Genomic DNA, 9,333 nt, shown 5'->3' on the forward strand with positions numbered 1-9,333 from the left:
GCAGCGGCGGAGGCGGCGGCGGCCATGATGATTGTGTACAATCTGCTGCGGGGCACGCCGGGAAACGCCCCGCCCGCGGCCGCCCTTTTGGGCCGAGCCGGCTGCCGTTCAGCGCCCCGCCCACCCCGGGCCAGGCGATTGGCTGAGAGGACCCGGGCGGAAGTAGCTCCCGCGGGGCGGCGGGATGGCGCGCGCGCTGCGGGCGCTGTGGGGCGCGGCGGGGCCGGAGCGGGGCCCGGGACCGCGGGTACGGTTCGGGCCCAGCCCCACAGGTAACCCCCGCTCCCCTCCCCCCCTGCGGGCTTTGGGTTGGAAAACGTGAATCGAAACACACCAGGAGCGGGGAGGCTGCCGGTGCCGGGCGCTCCGCTGAGGTACCCGCTGCCTCTGCCGAGGGAAGGGAGCCCCCACTCCCTCCCGGGTTGGAGCCGCCCGGTCAGTGTGGAAATAAAGGCGGCTCAGCTGCAGCCTGTCGCGTCGTGTCAGGAATAAGGGAAAGTTATTTGGTGCTTTCCCGTGGAAGATCAGTTCTGGGCTCCCCAGTTCAAGAGAGACAGGGAACCGCTGGAGAGAGTCCAGGGTAGGGCAGCTGAGACGGTGGAGGGACTGGAGCACCTCCCTTGTGAGGAAAGGCTCGAAGAGCTGGGGCTCTTTAGCCTGTAGAAGAGAAGGCTGAGGGGAGACCTTATCTATCTATACAAGTACCTAAAGGGTGGGTTCAAGGATGACGGAGCCAGACTTTTCAGTGATTCCTGCTGACAGGACAAGGGGCAACGGGCACAAGCTGGAACATGGGAAGTTCCACTCAAATACGAGGAAAAACTTCTTTCTGGTGAGGGTGTCAGAGCCCTGGAACAGGCTGCCCAGGGAGGTCATGGAGTCCCCTTCTCTCTTCAAGCCCCACCTGGATGCAGTCCTGAGTGATGTGCTCTGGGCAACCCTGCTTTGGCAGGGGGATTGGACTAGATGATCTCTGGAGGTCCCTTCCAACTCTGACAATTCCATCAAACGGTATTTCCTGCCACATGCCAGCTTAGAGCTGGTTCCCAGTTCGCTCCAGGGAATACGCTCTTGGAAGGCAGTTACCGATAAGTTAGTTCCATAGCAAAGACCTCCAAAGCCAATTAGTGCCCGTGCAGCACACCCCCCTGCCCCCCCCAGTTAGCCTTTGATATCAATTCCCACGACAGGTGGCATTCCCCCTTCCAGTTCATATTTTAAAATCTCTTTTTTGGGCCTTAATTATTATTATCTCCTCTGATTTCCACACGATAACAGGTTTTCTGCATTTGGGTGGCCTTCGCACTGCTTTGTACAATTACATTTTTGCCAAAAAGCACCAAGGGACCTTTATTTTGAGAGTGGAGGATACAGATCAAAATCGAGTGGTGCCTGGAGCTGCGGAGGGAATAGAAGATATGCTGGATTGGGCAGGTATTTACAAATGTCTGTCGTTTCTTAACCCGCTGAGAAAGATCAAACTTTGTGAAAGTGGCCCAATGTGCAGGTGTAACAAAGGTTGTGCCCGAGGGACGTGATGGAAAGGTCAGAAGTTGGAGCTCGCAGACCTCACTGTCAACTGGTAGATTGTCTGTATAGGGAGTACTTGCTAAAGGGGATCTGGAGGTGTCAGTTTGCATTTTGAATCCTCTGCTTCTTTTTGAGCTTAAGAACTAGAAGTGAGGGTGGTTTTGGAATGAACAGTTGTCATAAAGTTAGAGCCAGATCCCACAGATGCTGCCGTTAATGGGTAGGTGAGCTTTAAGGGCCTAGGACTTTGCTGTTGAGTAATATACTTTGAGGTAGGTAAAATAATTGGCTACAGTCTCAACTGTATTTTTGTGGTATGAGTGTTCTTTACTATAAAAAGGGTAGGTGATACTTTGTGTGTGTACACCTGACTGCATTTTGCTTTAAGTGGTGTATCAGAGCTGCTCAGCTTTTTATGAGGTTTTGGGTTTTTTCTGTTTGTTGATTCACACACAGCACTGTAAACTCTGATGATGTTGGCTGCTGTTTACCTTCTGAGTCCAGGGGAGTCTGAGTCCTGTGCTAGCCAGATGCCATCAGCTGGCTGCCCTGGAGCAGAAACTGTCTTTGTTTCATCTTCATTCGTCCCTGTTTCATTTTCATTCGTTGTGCTCCATTGATGGGTTTTGCTCTGCCTTTTTATGGCCTTTCTAAGTCCCACCATACTGATATTTCAGGTATTCCCCCCGATGAGAGTCCTCGCCGTGGTGGTTCCTTCGGCCCCTACCAGCAGTCACAGAGGCTTGACCTTTATAGGAGCGCCAGCGACGTGCTTTTGGAGAGCGGGGCGGCGTATCGCTGCTTTTGTACCCCTCAGCGCCTGGAACTGCTGAAGAAGGAGGCTTTGCGGAGCCAGCAGACCCCGCGGTAGGGATTCCTTGTCCCCTGGGTGGTTCCTTCTGTGCTGCATGCTTGCAAAAACTTACGACAACGTACAGGGCAATAGGGTTGTCATCTCGCTGCCTGTAGAGAGAAGCCAGCGTAATCCTTACAGGCTTAGGGGGAGTGACCCCCAGAGATGAGGTAGTTTGACTGGACATATAGTGGGAAGGTTACAACTAAAATTTAAGGATTGATTTAGAGTTTTGGGGATGTGGAAATGGTTGGTGGGGTTGGCCTGTGTTGAACTGAGACCTTCGTTTTCCTTTCTCAAAGATATGACAACCGGTGTCGGCACCTGACGCCCACAGAAGTGGCTGAGAAGCTGTCACAAGGCCTTGACTGGGTAGTCCGCTTCCGGCTGGAGAAGGGGGTGGAACCCTTTCAGGACCTGGTCTATGGCTGGAACAAGCACGAAGTGGCTGACGTGGAAGGTGACCCAGTGATTCTCAAGGGGGATGGCTTCCCCACTTACCACCTGGCCAATGTGGTGGATGACCATCACATGGGCATCAGCCACGTTCTGCGCGGAACTGAGTGGCTGACTTCGACGTCCAAGCATCTCCTTCTCTACAAAGCCTTTGGCTGGGATCCCCCTCAGTTTGGTCACCTCCCACTGCTTCTGAACAAAGACGGTGGCAAGCTGTCAAAAAGGCAGGGGGACATTTTTCTGGAGCGTTTTGCTCGGGATGGCTACTTGCCAGAGGCTCTGCTGGACATCATCACCAACTGTGGCTCTGGATTCACAGGTAACGACAACAGGCTCGATACTTGCTAGGACACTTCTTGATGCTGACTTTAGGGAATGGGTTAGGTTTATTTTAGTAGCCAAGATCTCTGAAAGCTTTTGAAGGGATCAGGAAATAATCATGACCAATCTGTCACTGAAATGCCACTGGGGCATCTGCAGAGCTCCTGTGAAAGACTGGGTGGTGTGCTGGAAATGGTGGGAATCTTTCTGCCCCTGCAGCCATTTAAAACGAGTCTGATGCTTAATGGGTTCCCATCTGGGACAACATTCATCTCAAGGAGAAGAAACTGTCTGCGAACTCTTGGGAAAACTTGTATGCTATGGTTAATAATTGCAATGTCGTGTATTACATCGGTCGCGCTTCTTGTTTAACCTGAAAGACCATGTGAAGTTGAGTCAATGACTCCTTTTGTTGTTCTTGCTGTGTGGGGATCACAAATTAACTTGTGCTTTGGGAACTCTGCTTGGGAATGAAACCTCTCTTGGGCAGTGGAGCCTCCTGGCTGAGTGTTACTGCTTTTTGGGTGACTGATGCAAGGGGTGTTCCACTGAAGAGCCAAGCAGAGCGACCCGGTTTCCAGTTGCTCGCCAGTAGTTAGCAGGGCCTGCTCTTAGGGAGAGGGCAGCTTCTCATGCATGCCTGCTACAAGTTCCCTCCTGTTTTTTGGGATACATCCCTGTTAACACAGCGAAAAGTGTCTCTCCTGTGTCACTTCTTCCTTGGCTGTGCTGCTGTCCCAGCCTGGAGCCTGAGGCTTGCAATGACAAGCAGCGACGGTAGTTCCCTGCAGAGGAGTGGGTGTGTATCATTCCCTTGTTGGGTTATTTTGCAGAGAAACAGATGGGGAGGACTTTGGAGGAGCTGATCCCGCAGTTTGAAATAGGCAGAATCACAACCCATTCTGCTCTCCTGGATCTTGAAAAACTCCCAGAATTCAACAGGTATAAATATCAGTGGCAATTTTAAAATTAATAATTCTCATCAGTGAGGATTTATTCCTAGCACTTGGCTTTGTCTGGCAATTTTGTTTATTGGCTCAAGCGTGGTCCTAGCGCAGTGGCTTTTTGGCTGTGTTAGAGCAAAATGTAAGTTCACACTGTTCCTGTTTCCTCTCCCGTCCTGTGCTTGGACACTGGTGTTGGGTGCACTCTAAAAGCCTGGGCAGATGGTGTGTAGCAAAGAGGATGCAAAGTTTTAAGTTTAGATTCAAAATAACATCTAAAGAGGCAACACTTCCAGAGGGAACTTCTGCACTCATGCGCTACGGGGATGTTGTGCTACTGAGAGTGACTGCATCTATGTCTGTCTGGAGTTTATTGTTGCTTTTCTAATAGTTTTAATTGGTTAATGTCATGAGATTGGGATGATTAGATTTAATCTAACCCCAAACCAGTCCAAAAGCAGTTTTCTTCTTTGTTACAGGATTCACCTCACCCGTCATATTGAGCATGAAGGACTGCGACAGAAGCTAATTAGAGAAGTGCAGTTGCTGGTGGAGCACGTCTATGGAGATCAACAAGTGGATCAAGAGGTTCTAGAAAAGGAGTATGTGGAGCGAGTCCTCCTGCTGAGAAAAGTATGACCAGGGATAGCATTGCGTCACCGTTCTGGGGAGTTTAGGTTTTGTGGGATTCCTGGATGAAGACTCAGCTGAGTCCTGGGCACTGCTTTGATCTGAGCTGTGAAGCTCCGCAGGCTGCAAATGGCTGTCGCTGCCAGCTCAAGGGGTTGTGTGTGTGCTGAATGCCAAAATCACAGAATCATAGAATCATAGAATGGTTTGAGTTGGAAGGGACCTTAAAGATCATCGAGTTCCTACCCCCCTGCCATGGGCAGGGACACCTCCTGCTAGACCAGGTTGCTCAAAGCCCCATCCAGCCTGGCCTTGAACACCTCCAATTATATAGTTAGCTGATCTGTAGGAACAGGCATGGTGGTCTTTGCAGAGTTGTAAGCTCATCCATACTTTGCTGAGCCAGCAGAGGGAAGACATGTCCCTGCTGTGGAAGCGAATCATAGACTTGTAGGATATTTCTTGGAGACCTCTCTGGTCTCCATAGCAGGACTGTCAATGGTGTGGGATCAGGTCAGCTGTGGCTTTGTCTAGGTAAGTGGTGACAAGCTCCAAGCTGTGCTTCTCCTCCTGAAGCCCAGGATGCGGCTGGCTTGAGATGGGAAGGTCCAGGGCCCCTCATGCCAGGAGACTGCTCACCTCTAGCTTCTGGGCAGCATAAGGTGCTTCTGCTTTGCTGCTGCTCCACACTTTGGAAGCAAAGTCAAAGCAACCTCTAGTGGGGTTTGTGCATTGGGAGCCCTGGTCTCAGCTAAGTGACAGAGTGCCAGCTGTAAGGGGGACAGAAGATATTGTGGCTCTTCCCAATGCCAGGAAGGAGGGTGAGCCCCGCTGTTTCCCAGTCTGCCCTTGGGATGCTGCTGTAGTATCTTGAGGACTTGGCTTGTGAAGAATAAAGCCTTCTTTATAAGGGCAGGAAGAGACCCGGCAGTTCCAGCGTGAAGGCTTTGCTGTGGCATCGGGACGGTGACTCATGTGACTGTGTCTGTGGCAAGGCAGCAGATGAACATGGGCAGCCACTTCCCCGGGCTAACTCTGACTCAGCTCGCACGCGGCTCTGCAGCACAAGCACAGCAGTGGCCCTTTGGGCTGCTTCTGCCTCCCTGCTCACACCAGCTGGTTCTGGGTGTGAAAAACTCAGCCACCTAAATGTCAGCCATTCGCATTTCCTCTGAGCAGTACGAAGTACAAGATGGTGGTGTGTTTGGACCCACCTTAACTCTTTGTGAAGTCCAGAGAGGATGTGTTTGTTCCCTCCAGCTTAACCCTCAGCCGTAACAGCTTTGCTTTCTTTCTCCAGGGTCACATAAGCTTCCTGAAGAATCTGGTGTCATCTGATTATTCTTACTTATGGGTTAGGCCCTCGGTGTCCCGAGAGCAGCTACAGACTATTTCTGCAGAAGTAGATGAAATAGGAAAACTAGTCTTAGGGTAAGTGTCTCTTCCCAGCTCTGTAGACACCCACCTTGCCTGCCCCAGAGCATTGCTCTTGGCTGCTGTATTGATGTTGGACATACTTATAGTTCTTACTTAATTTCCTCTACTTTGGAATGTGCAGCAGTTAATAACCAGTGAGAAATTCTGTGTTTTTAATTGAAAAGTAGCTTGCCAGCGGGAAAGCTCATATCAATGCTCTCAAGCAAGAATTATCACGTCTGGATTTTGTAAAGCACCCAGCACAGCTGAGTTTGTGTGCCAGCACAGTGCAAACAAAGCAGTGGTGTTAGCAGGGTGTTCCCATGCCACCACATCTCCTGTGCTTTTGCCTGTTGTAGCATCAAACTGGAGAAGTCCAAGGTGGTTTTCATCAGCTGTATTGAGTTTATGTAATGAGACTGCTGGGTCTCTGGAATGAACCCGCGTTGTGTCCAGCCAGAATCACTGTCACTTTTGAAGAGCTTGTCCCTGGGGGGCTTTTCCTGCTTCCATTTCTTTGGCCCTGGCTAGCAGCCTGCAGTTCTGTCTGCTCAGAAACATTGCTGGAATGGCAGTCTGCCCAGTCTAGGACTTCCCCTCTACTCCCCAGTGAGTTTGGGGGGGGACTTCCAAGGAGTTTCAGTGCTGCCCTGCGTCTCTCTGCTACTCCATGCCTTGCAGCGAGGCAGGGTGGTATGTCAGTTGCCTTTCCAGTTCAGATCTCACCTCTGGTCTAAAATGAGCTCTGGAAACCAGTTTTGACAGTAATTAAGGTGGCAGTATCTACAAATTGAGCTATTATTCCCAGCTATTTGTAAAGCTTGTTGCCCTTAGTCATTTCTCACAGCTGAGTGGGAACTGAACCCAAGTGATGGTATTTTAAATGTCAGATCACTTGCTATCCTGGATAATAGTACTGCTACCTACGGCTGAGTAGTATCAGCGATGGCTGCTGCATCTCTAAAAATCATATTATTAAAAAAGAAATCAGACTTACTGCTTTTGCCATGGTTTTCCTGGTCTTTGGCAGGATTATGTGATTTAAACTTGATGCTTGTTTTTCTGAACAAGCTCTGCTCCAGGTGCTGTTGAAGTGAAGGCATGGTTTTGCAAAGCAGAGTCTTAGCAGCAGTATCGAGGCAAAGCAGCTCCACCTCGGAGGGTGCCCGTGAACACCAGCAACGCTGCAGTGAGCAGAGGGAGTGCCCTGGTGAAGGGCAAGAGAGTTTACTTTGAGCTGCTGCTGTTGCCAGAAGATTTTGCAAAACCTGTCTGAGGCAGCTGGCACTCACTGGGTCATTTCTGGGTAGGAATCCTGTGTTTTGTACGTCCCCAGATTGTAAGGACGTTTTCTTTTCCTAAAGGCTTATGACAAGGCAGGCAGCTGTTTTGACTGTGGAGGAGCTGAACAAAGACTTGAGAAGCCTCCAGAAGCAAACCAAAGAGACTAAGTACAGCAGTATGATGAAGCTCCTTCGCTTGGCTCTCAGTGGTCAACAGGTAAAAAATAAAAATTCTCAGACTGGGCCTTTTTTTTTTTTTTTTTAAAACACCTATCTTCTCTCTGATAGCAAGATACTGGTATTTGCAAGAATTGACATCAGTTTCTCTTATGAGTGAATGTATCGATACCCAGCGATTCCGGAAGAAAAGGCCTTTCTGAAAGTTTCAGAAAGGCAGAAGTTGTCAAAGCACGAATATGCTGGTCACAAACCCGATGTTAGAAAAACCTCTGGACCAGCTATAAGGAGTGTTGGCAAGGTTGTAGGTTTTGGGCAAAAGACCGGATTTTATGTGCAATCTGCTTTTGCAAAGTTCAAAACAACGTTCTACCAAAGTTTTGCAAAGCTTTATCCTGGCTTAGGCTCTGGCATCAATGCTTCTGGGTCAGTTCAACCATTCTTAGCACTTCAGGAGGGAAAAAAAAAACAACCCTCGTTTCGAGATTGCTAATAAAACCCCTGCCCTTGGTCTAACAGCAATCTGATAGCTAATCACTCTGTCATTTCCGCCATGATGATGCATATCGTAAGCACGTGCTGAAAAGTGTAAGTTTCCATTTGTACAATGACTTCTTCTATGTTTTCAGCATGGACCGAGCGTTGCTGAGATGATGGTGACTTTGGGACCCAAAGAAGTGTGTGGAAGAATACACAAAGCACTGTCTAGCTAACATGAGACAGAAATGATACCGACAGCCAGCCCGTGGACTCTGGTGTAGGCAGCATGTGTGATTGTCCTAGACCTGTGTTTTTTGATCTCAACATGATTAACTTTGATCAGATGAGCTGGGCTTTGGACAGGGCAGGTGTCACCATGGTGTTTCCAGGTCTGTGTGTATCTGCACTAAGCATAAGCCAGTTTGTCTGGGAGAAGAACGAGATGCAGACTTAGGTCCATCCTTCTGCTTTCACCTTGTGCAAATAGCCTGGTTTCCAGGTTGGGAGAAAGAGACGTTTATCAGCATTTAAATTCAGACCATGTGGACAGAAAGTAATGCTATTTGTGATACCAGCTCGTCTGGTGGCTCGTCTCAAGTGATTGGTCCCTTTTTGGAGAGGGCGTCGCAATCAGGGTGCCTACAGCTACGACTACACAGGTCTCCAACACGTACTGTGGGGAGGATGTTTTTATAAATAAATATATATATGAGATATAATATGTGTATTATAGCTGCTGCCCTGGTGTCCGCCCGGCTGATTGAGCTGCTTGGAGAGGAAGGACTCTCCTCCGTGTGTACTGTATCATGCACGTGGTTCTGCTAAAAATATCTCCGACCAGAAGATTGGGATGTTTTTTTTCCTCTTTTGGACGCTGACCTTTTAATTATTAAATTAACGTGGTGACTTTTGATTCCCTTCTCGCCAATGCGCGCTCGCTCTGCGCGCCCGGGAGGGGAGGAGCAGCCAGAGGAGGGGTGGTGGTGGTGGCAGCAGCAGCAGCGAGGAGGAGGAGGAGGAGGCAGGGGGGTGTTTTACCAACCCACGCCCACAGCCTTACGCTTCCACGCCAGCCAAAAAAACTCGCGTGGGCTTCCCACTGGGGACGAGCGGCCAACACTCCAAGGAGCCACGGAGGGTGGATCTGTTTCCTGCTGACGGCAGGGTGGAGAAGAGCAAGAGTCCATGGCTGGCACCGGGGAGCTGGAACGGTGGCTCAGTGAGTGGGGCTGGGGGCTGGGGG

General features: G+C 49.9%; 3 protein-coding genes across 4 annotated transcripts in view; 2 read left to right on the forward strand and 1 right to left on the reverse strand.

Moving 5' to 3' along the window:
• The window catches only part of UBFD1 (ubiquitin family domain containing 1), a 20,714-nt gene extending 20,622 nt beyond the window's left edge, over positions 1-92 (reverse strand). For both annotated transcript variants that reach the window (XM_014936665.1, XM_014936666.1), the window contains exon 1: positions 1-92. In XM_014936665.1, coding sequence (XP_014792151.1) covers positions 1-26 — 26 coding nt within the window. In that variant the 5' untranslated portion in view covers positions 27-92.
• A 115-nt stretch (positions 93-207) lies between these two features.
• LOC106884947 (probable glutamate--tRNA ligase, mitochondrial) lies at positions 208-8,809 on the forward strand. Its single transcript, XM_014936732.1, has 9 exons — positions 208-272; positions 1,279-1,434; positions 2,208-2,397; positions 2,686-3,158; positions 3,994-4,102; positions 4,584-4,737; positions 6,035-6,165; positions 7,515-7,650; positions 8,240-8,809. The coding sequence occupies exons 2-9, from the start codon at positions 1,419-1,421 to the stop codon at positions 8,321-8,323; spliced, it is 1,293 nt and encodes a 430-aa protein (XP_014792218.1). The 5' UTR covers positions 208-272; positions 1,279-1,418; the 3' UTR covers positions 8,324-8,809.
• A 298-nt stretch (positions 8,810-9,107) lies between these two features.
• GGA2 (golgi-associated, gamma adaptin ear containing, ARF binding protein 2) overlaps positions 9,108-9,333 on the forward strand; it is a 26,263-nt gene continuing 26,037 nt past the window's right edge. The window contains exon 1 of the mRNA XM_014936189.1: positions 9,108-9,309. Coding sequence (XP_014791675.1) covers positions 9,276-9,309 — 34 coding nt within the window. The 5' untranslated portion in view covers positions 9,108-9,275. The remainder of the gene's footprint in view (positions 9,310-9,333) is intronic.

Source organism: Calidris pugnax, unplaced genomic scaffold (assembly GCF_001431845.1).
Source record: "Calidris pugnax isolate Ruff unplaced genomic scaffold, ASM143184v1 scaffold17, whole genome shotgun sequence".
Lineage (NCBI taxonomy): Eukaryota > Metazoa > Chordata > Aves > Charadriiformes > Scolopacidae > Calidris > Calidris pugnax.

Bases quoted from the DNA above. Each gene is read 5' to 3' on its own strand.
- LOC106884947 (XM_014936732.1), top strand. The intron at 4,738-6,034 runs GTATGACCAGGG...TTCTTTCTCCAG, and splicing joins GAGTCCTCCTGCTGAGAAAA to GGTCACATAAGCTTCCTGAA. The intron at 6,166-7,514 runs GTAAGTGTCTCT...CTTTTCCTAAAG, and splicing joins ATAGGAAAACTAGTCTTAGG to GCTTATGACAAGGCAGGCAG.